This window comes from Patella vulgata, chromosome 2 (genome assembly GCF_932274485.2).
Source record: "Patella vulgata chromosome 2, xgPatVulg1.2, whole genome shotgun sequence".
Classification (NCBI taxonomy): domain Eukaryota; kingdom Metazoa; phylum Mollusca; class Gastropoda; family Patellidae; genus Patella; species Patella vulgata.
In genome coordinates, this window is record NC_065880.2 from 38945115 (window position 1) to 38961814 (window position 16700).

General features: G+C 37.7%; 2 protein-coding genes and 1 long non-coding RNA gene across 6 annotated transcripts in view; 1 reads left to right on the forward strand and 2 right to left on the reverse strand.

Moving 5' to 3' along the window:
• LOC130010727 (uncharacterized) overlaps window positions 1-10342 on the reverse strand; it is a 16207-nt gene extending 5865 nt beyond the window's left edge. Inside the window, exon 1 of one of the 2 annotated variants that reach the window (XR_008786016.1) lies at window positions 10275-10342. This is a non-coding gene — a long non-coding RNA (uncharacterized LOC130010727). Of the gene's footprint in view, window positions 1-6468; window positions 6574-10274 lie in introns of those variants that run through there. The other variant, XR_008786015.1, reaches the window with a different exon arrangement.
• Window positions 6-3090, reverse strand: LOC126811789 (uncharacterized). The gene has a single exon (XM_050537701.1). The coding sequence runs from the start codon at window positions 2947-2949 to the stop codon at window positions 1150-1152; it is 1800 nt and encodes a 599-aa protein (XP_050393658.1). The 5' UTR covers window positions 2950-3090; the 3' UTR covers window positions 6-1149.
• LOC126811787 (SUN domain-containing protein 1) overlaps window positions 5867-16700 on the forward strand; it is a 34108-nt gene continuing 23274 nt past the window's right edge. For 2 of the 3 annotated variants that reach the window (XM_050537691.1, XM_050537690.1), the window contains exon 1: window positions 5867-5956. Coding sequence is in view for 1 of the 3 variants with exons in the window: in XM_050537689.2 (XP_050393646.1) it covers window positions 15300-15355 (56 nt within the window). In the remaining 2 variants the exon portion in view is untranslated. Of the gene's footprint in view, window positions 5957-15163; window positions 15356-16700 lie in introns of those variants that run through there. The other variant, XM_050537689.2, reaches the window with a different exon arrangement.

A 16700-nucleotide genomic window follows, 5' to 3' on the forward strand; every position in this document is an offset into this window, starting at 1 on the left:
GAAGGTTTTTCTTAATGGGCAAGTATTGATTAAATTATAATTGAAATAACAATTAATTGGAACATATTAATATAAATTGTGGTCAGCTCTGGCTAAATGAGGCACTTGGGTCAAACTATTTAAACAAAACTATGTATAAATTTATAAATACTGAATTTAAAGATGATTAAATGGCATCTGTGCAAAGTTATGAGATATATATTCCCTGTTTATACATGCTGTGATTGCGGGTTTTCTTCAGGTTTTCTCCTACGAGTAAAGCCCCATGCACACCATTTAAATGATTTAAATTACAGACATGTTAAGTCACAAGTGACTGCGTTTGTATGTATCACTCCTACTTGATACAAAAATTCATGTGAGCAAATATATTCATCACTTTTGACTTCAGATATAATGAATGTCTAACCAGAATAGAAGACTTGTTCAAATGTATTTTACATATTCTACAAACAACTATCTACAATGTAAGTGTATTATTAATATTTTTAAGTTTAACTTTTCCTTTTTCTATAAATAAATAAAAGTATTAGTATATGAAATTGGGTGTAACATCCTACTGTTCTGCACCAACTGGGCTAATGAAGACAGGCATATGAGTCATGACACACAGTGTGCTATGAGGGAAATTTTGCCCAGACACCAGCACTATAGTCTAATTTTATTTCAGATTACAACTGTCAAGTGTCAAGGTTTCTTTTAAGTGTATTCCAATTTGTACACAGGACCTCATTCTCTTATCACAGGCCGGAAAATTAAGAGGAAATTTCTTGGCCAACATTGGAAGAGAATTGTCCCCCCCAAACAACTGTATGTTGTCCCTTGCCAGACCCTTCATTCTGCAGCACCACACACAATGGGGAACCATGCCGGAAAGTCCTGATGAACTTTCTCAACAAACACTAGGATCGAACACGGTACCTCCAGGTCAGTGAGCCAGCCAGCATCTTACTCACTCAGCCACAGCAGTTCTCAAATATTTAGTAATATAACTCTGGAAGTAGTAGCGCAACATCACTATGCCTACATATCCCTTATACCCCAAATTTTAGTCTTGGGGTAGCCGCCAACCCCAAACAGACTAATGACAGTCTTAAATATATATATGTAAATAATCATAGCTTCTTTCCATCTCTTTATATGTTTTCATTACTTTTCCTTTTTTTTCTTTAGACCTTTGTCACCTAGAATATCTTTGAATAGTTTCCTCTTTTGGACTGCTGATTTCTGAATGGCATTCCAGTCGTCACGGCGATGCAGAAAATGATACAGGGCCAATTTACGGCATACAAAATGACCATAAAGATCATTCTGTAATTTTCTATGAAAATAAGATAGTTCTTCTGCCATAACTGTCTTTTGCACACTTGATGAACACTTATACATATCTTCTATAGCTCTACTACCCCACTGATCACATGCTATTTTGACCAGACTTCCCTTAAACTTATCACAAAATGCATCGTGGGCTTTCTGAGGTATATTGGAGCTCTCACAGAAGGCTTGTATAATGAAACCACCTAGTTTATTAGTGGCTAGAAAACACAAATCATCCGTTTCTAAAGACATCATACTATCTACAATCAATTTATTACTGCCAAATTTCAATAGTTTTTGTAGAAGAAATGATCCTGTTCTCGATACATTTTCCAAAGGTACTGTATCTATACATATTCTCTCTGATGCATCCTCTTCCTTCTGAATATCAAAAAATTCCTCATATTGTTTCCATTTAACTATAAGTGGAACCAGCATCATTTTTCTTTCTTCAGGTATAGAACAATGCATCACATTCATCAACTGCTTAATGAATCTTGACTGATTACAACGATAATGTAAACAGCCCCCTGCTAGTAAATCGGCTATATTAAAGTCAGGGTTACCAAAAATAATGTTTTCTAAGTCTAACTCTATTTCATCATACAGGTCTAAAAACTGATCTTCTTTGATATTATTCATCATAGCTTTTAAGCTATAATTAGCACGTTTATGTAAAGCATACTTGACTAATCTTCCTTTAAATAATTTGGTGTAAATTTCTGCTGACAGATCTTCACTAGAACACTGGATTATCGTCTCAAATAAAAACTGTTGATCAGAATTTTCCACCATTGATGGCAACACACCTTCTTCAATTTCTTCATTTAATCCAAGAACAATAGCAATTTTTCTACAATGTTTGTTACATAATATAGGATCTAGTTCATGCTCTATTCTCAAAGCTGTCTGAATGAGCAAATTGATATCATTGGATATATAACTCATGTCTTTAAACTGTTTGTAAATTTTTTTGGTAATAGAACATGTGACTTCTTTGTACATTCTTTTTAACTTATTTCTCACTGCCAGTGGAACCTCAATACTAACTGCTTTCACTGGTAATTCTCTTTTGAATTTTCCTTTTCCTTTTTTATGCTGCAATCGTCGTTCAACACAGTGAAACTTATCCATACCACCCATCAGTTCTAAAAGTGTTCTTAAAACCTGACAAGAATGTGTATTATCAAAACAGGTTTTCATGTTCTTAATAAAGAATTTTTGTAAACTTTGAAAATGTTTACTTATTTTTGTGGTGACAGTCATTTCATTATCTGATTGGTCTTCCGAATCACTACATGCTGTTACGCTGTCTTCTTGACTGAGAATATCAGGCAATCTTATGAGAAGTTGCTGTATCAAGTGACTAGCTACACTATGTTGAACAAGACCTGACCATGAATCTGTCAAATATGACATAAATAAAGATAGGTGTTTAGTTGAGCAATGCTTTAAAAGTTCTTCCAGACAAATACAAATTGAAAAATTTTTACAAACATTTTCGGCTTCTTGGGAGAACTGTTCTAATACATTGTTCAAGAAGATTTCCTTTTCTTCATCACTGGGAAATCCAGCCTGGAGTGTTACTATTACTCTGTCGTAGTATGTAAGAGTGTCTTTTTGAACAGCCATGGTAAAATATGCTTACGACTCTACACAACAGAAGAAATACTCAATTAACAATATGAATATAATCTAGGAGTAGAACTGATGAACCAATATAATAACATTGCAACACGTGGGTTCGTGATAAACGTCATTGGGTAAGTCTACGCGGCGCCATCTATGTTAGTAATCACGTTCCAAATCCGGTTCCGATTAACTGGCTACAGACCACAAAAGTTTTACCATTCATTTCACACAGTTTATGTCCTCGTGTTAATTCTCTCCCTTTTTGCTCTGTTAACCCTTTTCAAAATTTTCGTTGAGCTAACCTTAAACCACAGACAACTTGAGGACTGGTATGTCCGTATCCAAAGATTGTAAATTTTGAGATATGCAAATTGGAAGTAGTATACTAATAGACGCTATCTGAGCAAATGTTAAACCCCATATGGGTATTTTGAACGATCAAGCGTAGGTTCAACTCCTTGAAAACACTCCCAAAATTTGAACCATTTGTTGTTTTTGTTCCAAATTTTGCATAAAATCTAATTTGAACGCATACCGTTTAGTAAAAGAACGTGCGGTAAATTATACTTTTACGGACGGGTGGATGTGGAGAATACCCTCATACTAAACATTGGCTTTGTATTATATAACAACTTTTAAACACTAAACTATGTATATCATTAAAGACAGGTTACACAATGTAGTGCACAGACAGTAGGCATATTTGTCGGCCTGTTAATTTGTGTATGTGTGGTTTGACTGTATTAGTGTGTTGTACTTTGGTCAATATTGAATTCTAATTTGTGTTATTAATTTCGAATATTATGGAAAATATTGAGTTTGAGACTTTCTAGCTTCTGTAAAACCAGAGTATGAAAATGTGGAGTTATGTATAAAAATCGCCACCTGGACATCACTAAATTTACCATGTTGATATCTGCAATAATTACATACATGCGAAGAACATTTTCAAATAGATCGTCTTCATTAGTCTGGTTGGTGTAGAAAAAGTGAGACGCTAAACCACATTTCATTTCAATTCTAGCGCGTAGATCTCAATAAATATCAACGGCATACAGAATTATAAATAATTTCTATCTATGCTAGGTGCTTTACCTATATCACATAGATCTTTCCATGAATATTGGTGTTGCTATCTTGTCGTGAAATAGGATCCTTATATCCAATATTTAAGACTCAATTAACATTTTATAATCAGTACACGAATCGTGTACCCGAAACACGGTTTCGGGTACAATTTTGTAATGAACAAATAAAAATATATCCTACTCACAATGTCGAAGTAATTATAAAGGCTGATTCAAAAACGACAAAATAATAATTTAAACCAGCGGCTGCCAGGCAGGATACGCCCACATTTTGCAAGAGATGAATAGAGAACAAGCTGAAAAACAAACGCGATTTTTTGTACAATCAGGGGCAATAATCCAGAAAGTTATGGCCTGAAATGTGCAAATATCAAAAAGGACTGAGATCTTTGGGATATAAAGATATGTTTTAAGTTTCATCAACATCGGATAATAATTGTGACCTCTAAATGGCCCACAACCTTCGTATTACACAATTTGCGTACAAAGAACGGCCATTTTGTCGGGCAGTTTCATTTCGATTTTCCCGAAATTTGAATTAAACCTTCATTATGGTGGAATGGTCATGTATTTAAACGGTTTTAAAAATCGGAAAAATTGTGACTTCTAGAAAATCCGCAAGATAACGGTGATATATTCAAACTTTTTTTTTTAAATCGGTTAAAAATTGTGACCTCTATAGGGTCCACAAGCTAAAAATGCGATTTTTTGTACAATCAGGGCCATAATTCAGTAAGTTATGGTCCGATATGCGCGAATATCGACAGGAATCGAGATCTGTGGTTTACAAACATACATTTCAGAGCCGACGACAATATACGTCTACATGAAAATGTGGGCGTATAAAAACGTGTATTATATAAAGAATGCACTAAGCAGGCGTAAACGACTGCCGTTAAATTTGAACTGTTCACGTATTTCACCGAACATAACTGAACATAACGTGTATTATATATAGAATGCACTAAGCAGGCGTAAACGACTGCCGTTAAATTTGAACTGTTCACGTATTTCACCGAACATAACTGATTAGAATTTTTTTTATTTTTTTTTTTTTTTTCAAAAATTGAATATTAATCAATTTATGTACATTCATATTACTTTAATATGTGCTTTTAGAACCATTTTTTGGTCTATTTCAAGGTTTAAAGGCGCAATACCAGTCTTGTTGTAACTGAATAATATGTCCCAATCTTTATTCTGGACAACAAATTGTACTATTTTATATGGTGGCTGAAAGCGTCCATTTAGATCGGCGGGTTTCTAGATACAACGCGAGAGTCGCCGTTAAGCCAGCACGACGAAAAGTCGCCGATGGGCGCCTTTTTCGTCGTGCTGGCTTAACGGCGACTCTCGCGTTGTATCTAGAAACACGCCGATCTAAATGGACGCTTTCGGCCACCATAATTTTACAATATTCCAATTAATTGATGATACAAATTTCATCTTAACACACCTAATTTAAAAAATTGGAAAAATTCAACTAAATGATTTGAAAAGCCTGACGTAAAGCTTTTCAAATGTGACTTGGATTTAAAAATATTTTTGAACCCTTTGGACAAGTAAAAAAGGATTTAATGGATAATTTACACAACAGGTAGGACACTAACACATCTATAGTACTTAGAATAAGGCTATTTTTTATTTTCTGGAGCTGTCAAGCCAACAAGAGTGTTATTGCCCCTTTAAAAAAAATCGAGCCATACGCCCTTTTATACAGCAGTTTTATACGTTCAGTGGAGCGTGAAATTTGTTTTTTTTTATGCCTAAATGTTGTCCATGTAGTAAAATGTAACCTACTTATAATAGGCCTATAACGAATCGAGAGACGGTATTGCAGCCCCTTTGTTAAGCCCTGTATTCAAACAGTACGTACAATCGTATAAAGCGGGAAGGGTGATAACCACGTTAACTTAACGGTAAGTTTATTTTGAATTTGAGTACACGGCGGTTTGTTTCAGTTGATATTAAATTTTAGCCCGTGGGTTATTAGTCGAATATAGATTACATCTGTGTACTTATAAACTCGAATTGTCTTCCTTGCATCTGAATATCTGATATTGTGAAAAATTTCACAACAAAGACATGTTCCAAAAAAAGTTTGAAGACTATATAACTCTTCTTCTGGATTATTCTACAGGCAACATACATTTTATTGTCAACGAAATGATATAACTTTTCTCATATGATCATGATAATGTAATTGAATAACAAACCATGACAATTAATTTATCCATTTGATACTGTGCGGTATCGTGATTTGACTTAGTATGCATTATAACGTCTATACTGTATATACGGGTCAGCTTGACTCGTTAGCTCCAGTCGGTAACCATTGATGAAATGGTTATTATAATGCATCGTTGAAGTTTGCGATCCAATAAAAGCTCATGCAATACGCCTACCTTTATACAGACGATTAAGTAATTACCTATGTTAAAGCTTCAACGTGACAGTATATAGGGTCGCCTGTCCAACCTCGTGGGTTTTCTCCGGGTCCCCCGGTTTCCTCCCACTGCTAAAGACCCCTACGCGCAAGCTTATTATTGGAATAAAAATGAACCATGTGTTAGTCCCGAAATGACCTAGTTTGTGTTGAGTGGACGTTAAACCCCATTTCTCCCTCTCTCTCTCTCTCTCAACGTGACAGAATATTCGTCAGTACGTCCGTCGGTCCTTCGTCAACAATTGCTTGTGGACGTTCTAGAGGCTAAAGTTTGTATCCAATACACAGTGCAGTTTAAGGTCGTGAGACGAAGAGGCCTATTGATTTTCAACGATTTCCGATAATTACTGGCCCTTAATCACTTTGAAATATCTGATGGACGCCCTGTGGCTAAAGTTAATATCCGATTAACTATTAAGTTTATACACAGTGTTTAAAGTCATCAGACGAAGACGACTATTGATTTTCGACGAATTCCGATAATTACTGCCCTTGATCATTTTGAAAAATCTTCTGGATGTTCTAGAGACCAAAGTTATCATCCGATTGATTTTAAATGAGACAAAGTCACCTACACCTATATATTTTCAAGTACTTCTGATAATTAATGCCATAGTTAATACCCTTGATTACTTCATGGAAAAATCTTGCGGGTGCTCTTCGAAAAATCTTGAGGATGCTCTTCGAAAAATCTTGAGGATGCTCTACAGGCCAAAGTGATCATTCGATTGACTTTAGATTGATACACAGAGTTTAAAAATGAAATGAAATGGGGTTTAACGTCCTACTGTTTTGCTCCGAACTGGGCTAATGAAGACGGGCATACTCCATACAGTGTGCTATGAGGGAAATTTTGCCCGGACAGCGGCACTACGGCCTATCGAATTCCAACTATCAAGGGATCTTTTACGTGCACGCCAATGTGTACACGGGACCTCGGTTTTTCGTCTCATCCGAATGAACCACGCCGGAAAATCTGGATGAACTTTCTCGGCCAATGCAGGGATCGAACACACAGAGTTTAAGGTCTTCATATTAACAAGTGTGTTGATTTTCAATGATTTTGATAACTTCAACAGCTAAATCCATGATATTAAATGTTTTGTATACTATATGTCAGCATGGGGAAGAACTGGGAGTCAAACAATGTCTAATGTATATCATACATCCACGTTTAATTTTGGACGAATATTATTGTCACCTCCGTCACCTGTCCACCATCTTGCTATATACTGTTCAGCTATTGGCATTCCACGACAAATTTCACGAATTTATTAGCTGTATGGTTATTTGATTCGGGGCTCGTGGGAGGAGGGGGGGCATCTGGGACTCGGGGGGGGGGGGGGATTGGTCCGGAGGCGGAGGTATACCGAGTAATTTTTATACGCCCACATTTTCATGTGGACGTATATTGTCGTCGCCCCTGTCCGCCCGTCCGGACGTCCGTTCACAATTGTTTGTGAACAGTCTACAGGTCACAATTTTTATTCGATTTCAATGAAACTTGAAATATAGGTTTATCACGTATATTGTCGTCGCCCCTGTCCGCCCGTCCGGACGTCCGTTCACAATTGTTTGTGAACAGTCTACAGGTCACAATTTTTATCCGATTTCAATGAAACTTGAAATATAGGTTTATCACCCTAAGATCTCAGTTCCTTTCGATATTGGCATGTTCGGACTGTAACTTCATGGATTATGGCCCCTGATTGTACTAAAAATCGCCCTTTTTTTTACAGTGGCGGCGCCAGGGGGGTCCTGCCCTCTGTTTGCCCCCCCCCCCCCCCCAATAATTTTAGAAAATAAAAAAAAGTATTTGTGATACGTTTCGATAATCAATACCTTCTACGATGAATAAATCCCACATCCCCACTCAGTCATAAACTTGCATGTTGTAGAGCATTTCCGACAGTCTATTTTTCAAAATTTTCTTGGCGAGGTCCCCAATGGACTCGCTACTTTGGCGCTCACAAGGGGAATTCGTTGAGGTTCGCAAGTCCGTTCGTTTGACATTTTGTTCTCTAGTCGGATAAACTAGTGATCAGGCGACGAACGGTATCTGGGCAGATCTATTTATCTCGACGATCGGTGTCTGACAGAATACTGTAAGACAGCATTTCCGGTAGTCTATTTTTCAAAATTTTCTGGGGAAGGACTCCCTACTTTGACGCTCGTGAGTGGGCTTCGTCGTGATTCGCAAGTCCGTTCGTTTGACACTAATACCTCATCGATCTGTGCCTGAAATACTGCCAGGCTGCATTTCCGGCAACCTGTTGAAGCACGTGCCTTTGCCCCCTTAACCTTGGACTTTGCCCCAGCTTTGCCCGTCCAATCACCGACGGCTGGCGCCGCCACTGCTTTTTTAGCCTGTGGCCCCTCTGGAGGTCACAATTATTATCCGATTTTAAAAACCGTTTGATTATATCACCATTACACCGTAATGAAGGACTGTAACTTCATGGATTATGATTGTACTAAAAATCACGTTTTTAGCTTGTGAACACTGTAGAGGTCACAATTTTTATCCGAATAGTTTAAACTTGAAATGTAAGTTTATAACCCAAAGATCTCGGTTCCTTTCGATATTCGCGCATATCGACCGTAACTTCCTGAATTATGGCCCCTGATTGTACGAAAAATCACGTTTTTAGCTTGTTCTCTATCCATCTCTCGAAAATGTGGGCGTATCCTGCAAAATACAAATTAATCTAAAAGACATATACGGTTACTTCATCGTAAAGTAGAAGAAAATCGGCGACTTTTCTGAATGTGGGTACCTATAGTAGAGTGGGTAGGATTAGGATCCGATTCTGTCAGTTCGCTTATTTTTGTGGAAAAATTGGTGAATTAAAAACAATAAGACACCTGCACTTCCATATTCCTGAAGCAATGGCTGGATTGGCTTTAGATAACAAACCTTAATCTCTCAACCCTCCGTATTTCGAGATAAGAGATGAGGCCATTGCCTTCAATGTAGCACGTGCGGGAGCGATTCGCACCGGGCATTTGTAAACAAAATTGACAATATTTTTAATCAAAACAACGATTGGTTATTGTTATCTATATATATATTTGTGACTGTCGTTTGTCTGTCTGTCTGTCTGTTCGGGGTTGGCGGCTACACTAGGTCTGCCCCGAGTCTGAAATTTGGGGTTTTTAGGGGTAGCTCGGACCGGGGAGTAACATAGGCCAGGTGGCGTTAGTCTACCACTTCCGGTTTCGGAGTTATGACCCCCCGAGCGAAGCCGGCCTCTTCGGGGTTGGCGGCTACACTAGGTCTGCCCCGAGCGAAGTCTGTTTATTCGGGGTTGGTGGCTACACTAGGTCTGCCCCGAGTCTGAAATTTGGGGTATTAGGGTAGCTCGGACCGGGGAGTAACATAGGCCAGGTGGCGTTAGTCTACCACTTCCGGTTTCGGAGTTATGACCCCCGAGCGAAGCCGGGTATCCTGCTAGTTTATAATATTTCTGCCACGCCCAGGGGGTTGGATGGCTGAATGGTTAGCGTGCGCGCGCTGTATCATAAAGTCTGTCATTGAGTCGATTGGCGTGGTTTCGAATCCCCGGTTGTACGTGGCAAGGAGTAGGGTCGCCTGTCCAACCTCGTGGGTTTTCTCCGGGTCCTCCGGTTTCCTCCGACTGCTAAAGACCCCTACGCGCAAGCGAATTATGTAAATAAAATTAAACCATATGTTAGTCCCGAAATGACCTAGTTTGTGTCGAGTGGACGTTAAACCCCATTTCTCTCTCTCTCTCTGCCACGCCCAACTACAATTAAGCATATAATCCTACCTGAAACGGGTACAAATTCCCCCTTTTTAAATCAAAGCGACTTTAGATTGCTTTTTCCGACATTTTAAATTTACGTCTGTAACACATAAAGGCGGGGCCTCGTGTGCAATAGCCAATCAAAGTACCCATCTGATCAGAGTTGCGCAGTAGGTATTACGGCGCAATTATGAATGTCAGAATCAATTTTGATAAAAACAACGCTTGATTTACTTTATTGTCAATATTTGCTGATAAATGAATGTTGTTTCAGTAGATTGGACTGCGTATGTGTAATAGGTACTAATAGTATAAAATTAACTTATTTTTAAGATGGTACATACATTAATAAAGAAATTGAGTTTGCCACTTGGAACTAAAGGCATCCAATCGTAGCTAAAAAAAAAAACCAAGCAGTTGAAGCACATCAGTATATCTCAGCGTTTTTAGTTACGTTCTCGTAGCTACAATAGATTGGCTTCTGATACTTGTGTCTATTCTTCCCGTTAAATCAAATCTAGGGCCTATCCCAAGTACAGCAACATGACAGCCCTTCGTTTAATCTGGGTTCTTCCCTAAAACTTTGGACAGTGATTTAAGGTATTAAAAACGGTGAAATTATTGTTCGTCTCCAAACCATGTATTACATTCAATGTAGGGTAGGCCTACTGGAATCTGTTGAGGTTTGCCAAGTGGAATCGAATGTGCTTAAAAAAAAAATCTTTTGATATTTTGGCCTCTGATGGTCACGGCTTTTGCGTTTCAATTGGTTGCTTCCTGTCAAAATCGTGTACTTTTGATTATCAGTAAAATTAAAACGAAGTATATGTATCCGGTATGTCACATGCTGTATGGTCAGTGTCTGTGTTTTAGCAAAATGTGCCAAAATGACGCTAGAATACCCCATCAAAATCGTGCATCAGATGTCCATGACAACCGTTCAACCCGATATCTGTATGCCTAGCGGACGAATTATATATATCGAAGTTCAAAATTTTCGGATCGTAAATTTCTATAACGTGTTGGGAGCCCCTGTCAGCACCCTAGTTAATTAAAGGGGCATTATGTGAGATTAGATAAAGAGTTGACAGTTCTCGCTATAATAGTTAAAAATAGATCGCAAATAGAATATGCTGAAAATTTTAGTCAAATTGTTCCCACTCTGAACCAAGATTTTAGCTTTTGAATTTGACTAAAGTCGATATACGATACAAAAAACAAAGTCTCGGTTATCCACTTTTACGTTTAATTATTTTTCAACAAATGTATTCCAATCCGCTAAATATCACAGGCTAGCGATGGCATCGAGATTTGATTATGGTTTCGGTAAGTTATAGACATTATGGGAGTTCTCACTATAATAGTTAAACACTAGATAATGTAAAGGGAATTTGATCCGCTCTGAACCGAGAATTTAGCAATTGAATTTTAGGCCTAGCTACGATCATCATATACTAAAGTCGGTACGATAAAAAAACATTGTCTCGGTTAGGCCTATCCATTTTTGTTATTTAATCATCAATGAGCGTTGAGCAGCAGAACGGATTCTAATCCAGTAAATATCGTAGACTAGCAATGACATCGAGAGTTAATTATGGTCTGCATGAGTTAATTAATATGTCAAATTAAATTAATAATTAAGATAACATTTTCAGGCCTAAAGAAAGACTGCAATAGACAGATTTAGCTCTTGCATCATGTCATAAGGGTGGGTTTTAATAGTAAATAGGCCTACAGGAGGACCGCACTATGCAAACAAAATCGTTGCTACTACAGAACGCTAAACTGACTAAATTTCACTAAAACTAGTAAAACAAGTCTAGACTGGGAACCTGGGGTGCTAAAAAAAAAAAAATAAATATCCCAATTGGGCCCTGCGACTCTTAATGTCGCCCCTGTTTGTGGTTGTTCATTTGCTGGTATGGGCGAATTTTGGGGCCTGGCAAGAGCTGCACAATTGGAATTTGATTCTAAATTTTTGACGCTGTTAAGACACGTTTCCCTGTCAAAGTCCACGTCATTTTTTCTGTCCGACTTTTGTTTTATGGACAGTGGAATTAGACCGTTGGTAGGCTACTGTACAATAACTTGAAAACCCTGTAAAATACAAAATTGTCGGATACGAGGAATGTCGATTTTCCCAGGGCATAAAATGATGTAAAACTAAGTCTATGAGATGTCCCGGGGAAAGCATAATGTATAGTATTACGTAATTGTAGGAGAGCCCCAACCCTAGCCATGGACCAAGTCTAACCCATATCCTAACCCTAACGGCACGCACAATCCACATATGACGTCGTATGTGCAGGATCTTCTCCGATCTAGTGTTCCCTGTAATTGTCATATTGCGCATGACAAGAGTTACGTCAACACGACGCCATTTACAAAAATATGAAGTAGGTCACAGTCTTGTATTGACTAAATATTGATTCTGAAGACAAAACAATACATTTTTGCAATTTTATACTAGACTAAGACAAGACTCCTAATATCTTTGGGGGTTGGATGGATGAATGGTTAGCACGTGCGCGCTGTTTCATAAGGTTTCTATTGAGTACACTGGCGTGGTTTCGATTCTCCGGGGTTGGGCGGTTGTATTGCGTGACAAGGAGTAGGGTCGCCTGTCCAACCTCGTGGGTTTTCTCCCCAGGTCCTCCGGTTTCCTCCCACTGCTATAGACCCCTACACGCAAGCGAATTATTGAAATAAAATTGAACCATGTGTTAGTCCCGAAATGACCTGTTTTATGTCGAGTGGACGTTAAACGCCATTTCTCTCCCTCCCCTATGGCCTAAATAATAGTAATTATTAGGGGGCCTACTTATTGTATTTCTGAATTGGTCATACTCATAGAGTCTTGCGTTGCAGGAAAGTTAACCATAATAATAATAGTATTTAGTATTAGTAGGTAGGGGTCGTAGGCATTTCAGTTTGTTATAGGGCCTAGTAGGCTACAAATTTATTATAACGTCCAGGCAGTAGGGCCTACTTACCTACCGTTACCGTAGGCCTACACCGTACTGTAAAACCTGTAGTCATACTGATTCATAGTAGTAAAATTAAAAGTACTAGCCTAGCCTAGGCTTACTTGTGGGCCTAGACAGGTCACACTGCATGACTTAGCCCAGTGGTTCTCAACCTTTTTTTTTTTTTTTTGCCAACGGCACACCTTACAACACATGAAAAAATAGCGACACACCTGGCTAAATATATATGAAAAATATTTGCATTTTGCAAAATAAAAACATGGCAAATCATATACGCTGCGGCATAGAACCGTAGACACAGACTAGTGATAGACGCATAGGATGGCTCAAACTAAATAAAGAAAAACACAGCAGCTATGAACTTATCAGTAGACACCAGTGAATACTCAATGGGGATCACATGTTTTTTCGCAATTTCTTAGTGTGGTGTGCCGTTCAAAATTTCGCGGCACACTTGGGGAGATCTTGTGTGGCACTTTTGTGTCTATAGAGTATTCTAGTTCTATGCTTAGCCGTAGTAATGAAGTTATGAATGAAATGTAACTTATTAAGCTATTAGTATAATTTAAATGGTGTCAGTGCCGTGGTAGTTTTTCGTGGGGTCGATTTGTTTACGTCAATATGTGGGGTGACGTGAATTTTATATAATCTATCTATACTATTATTAATATTACTATACAAATGTACTAATATTTGTGATTGCCTGTCTGTTCATGGTTGGCGGCTACCCTGGGACCGTGACTGTCACGGGGCTGAAATTTGGTGTATGTATAACTATAGCCTGCAGTAGCTCGGACCGGGGAGTAACATACTGATGGCCTACCACTCCGGTTGCCGGGTTTGGGAGTTTAAGGGCGTAGCGCCGGGACAACCGCTAGTAGTAGTAGTTGTAAATAATGATCAAAATGTATTGTATACGGTACGGTAACGCACTAGTACATAGTAGCGGTAGTCGACTCTCGTGTTCTGTGAAATATTTAATTTAAAGTTAAAGATGCATTATGTATTTGTAAAATTGAGAGAAATATCTGGCCAATAGGATAGGATAGAGTCTAATGAAAAATGAATATGTCGAAAATTTCTGTCAAAGTTATGAATGTTTGAGGTTTTGACAAGAAATAGCCTAAACTTTGTCGATTGCCAAGTTCCATTGCCATGATAAATAACGAATTCGTTTAACTATTATGGGCTTGCGTGAATAAATGTCTTTTAATAACTGATATAACGGTTGACGCCAGAATTACTCTGTAATTCAAATATTTTACTGTAGCGTTCGGAAGCAGATAAAGAGGACTGTAATGGTTAAGCTCTAAATCTAAGCCATTAACCAGTGATTCTCAACCAGTGTGCCGCGAGATCATCCTGAGTGTGCCGCGAAATTTTGAACGGGCACACTAAGAAAATGCGAAAAGCCACTTGATCCCAATTGAGTATTCACTGGTACGTTCATAGCTGTGTTTTTCTTTTTTTAGTTTGAGTCATTGAGTGTTTCTGTGACTGGTCTGTGTCTACGGTTGTATGCCGTTTATGACTTGCCATGTTTTTAATTAGGAAAATTCAAATATTTTTCATTTAACCAGGTGTGCCGCTATTTTTTCATGTGTTCCAAGGTGTCCCGTTGCCAAAAGAACGTTGAGAACCAATGCTCTAGACCAGTGCTGGTATTAGATGACACCGTATCCTATGACTTTTATCCCTTGAAAAACGTCATTCTAAAGATCAAGCCTAGTGGGTGAAGGCAGCACACTCACGTCAAATGGAAACTTGTATTTGTTTTAAAATACATTTAAATTTTAAATGATATTAAATGTGGTCTGCGCCCACAATTGACGACAGTTTTAACCAAGAGTAATCTCGCCTAGGTATGACGCCAGGTGTGTCCCATTTACTAAAAATAACCACCAATCATAAACAAAGGCCATATTGCCGATCAAAGCAAGAGAAATGCTTTTAGAACTCCCAAAATATCGAAGTTGATTTAGATATCTCGTTGCTTGTCTCTAAACAACGTCAAATTGCGGTCTCTGCATCATGGATACGTAATATTATTCACTAGTAAACGATGGCATCGTTATCGCCTGAGAAACAATCAAAATACACTGGATTATACCCAACATTGTGAGTAAATTATTAAAGCAGTACGGCTTAATTTTTTTGTCTTTTTCTGGATTTTTTCATATAAACGCCTAAAACGGGGATGCTTGGGCTATACATCATCTCATTTTGACAGACGTAACCTGCGTTTCGTTTAAATTCAAACCACACGCTGCAAAGATGCGCGTTAACCAAAAGAAACGGTACTTTTCTTGTCAGTAATGAGTGTTTTAAACACTAAAAGTAAAAAAGTGAAACAGATAACCTTGTACGGTACTTGTAAGTTCAAGTTGTAATGCAAAATGATCAATATTGCACAGTCCATGAATTACTTTTTGAGATAATTTTTTGTTCTATTTGAAATAGAAGGTACATTGGGATAATAATTTGCACCAGTAATTACTGAATATATGAGCCATTCCAGAAATAATTTCTTGTCGAAAAAAAACTCACTCTGGTAAGCAAGGTGCACTTCTCATGGCTTCCTAATTACTGTACATTGCAAATAAATTTGATACTTAAAATGATTATTATCATCTTTACACTGCTTACCGTAACCCTAAATGGACTGGTTGATTTCTTTTTAAATGTTGTCAACATAATTATTATGTTCTGAAAGTGACATTTTATAATATATTTATTAAATATCCAAATCTGTAATTGGGTCTTGGATGCTTGGTCTAGAATTGATATCGGATTGATTATTTATTGTTGAAATACTGTATGTCAATTAATAGGAGCTAAATCGCTAACATTTGGGACCTAGAAATTGACACAAGTGGGTCGGAACTCCAATAATACTGTAATATGAATGTATATAAACTGATATACATTCAATGTTTTCCGTTTTTACTCTAATTTCAAATCAGTTATGTTCCGCGAAATAAGCCAGCAGTCTCAATCGAATGCATCGCCGTTTGGTTTGGTGCAATATGTCTAGCCTCGTTCCTCGAGTCTCTTGCTAGAACTGGGGCTGGAACGCATTATGGTACACGATTCGTGTACCAATGGTAAAATGTTTATTTTGTCTTAAATATTGGATATCAGAAGCCCATCTTTTTCCGGTAAGATCACAGCATCAATGTTGATTTAAATTGACAAATAATTTGTGTTTTCAATGTTGAAGATTTTGGATGATATTGAGTTAGAGACTTAGCTACTTTAAGTAGAGTGAAACTATTGCCATATTTTTCGCTATATTATACCAGCAAAAGAAGACGCAGTGATTATGAATGACATTAACTATGATATTACCTTTCAATAAAACTAAAATAAGATTTATTGTGCAGATACCATAATTAACAAATCATACATACAGTATATTTCAGTTGACTTGCAGTCCAACCTAAACCATTACTTTATAAATTTA

Bases quoted from the DNA above. Each gene is read 5' to 3' on its own strand.
- LOC126811789 (XM_050537701.1), bottom strand. From the start codon at position 2,949: ATGGCTGTTCAAAAAGACACTCTTACATACTACGACAGAGTAATAGTA.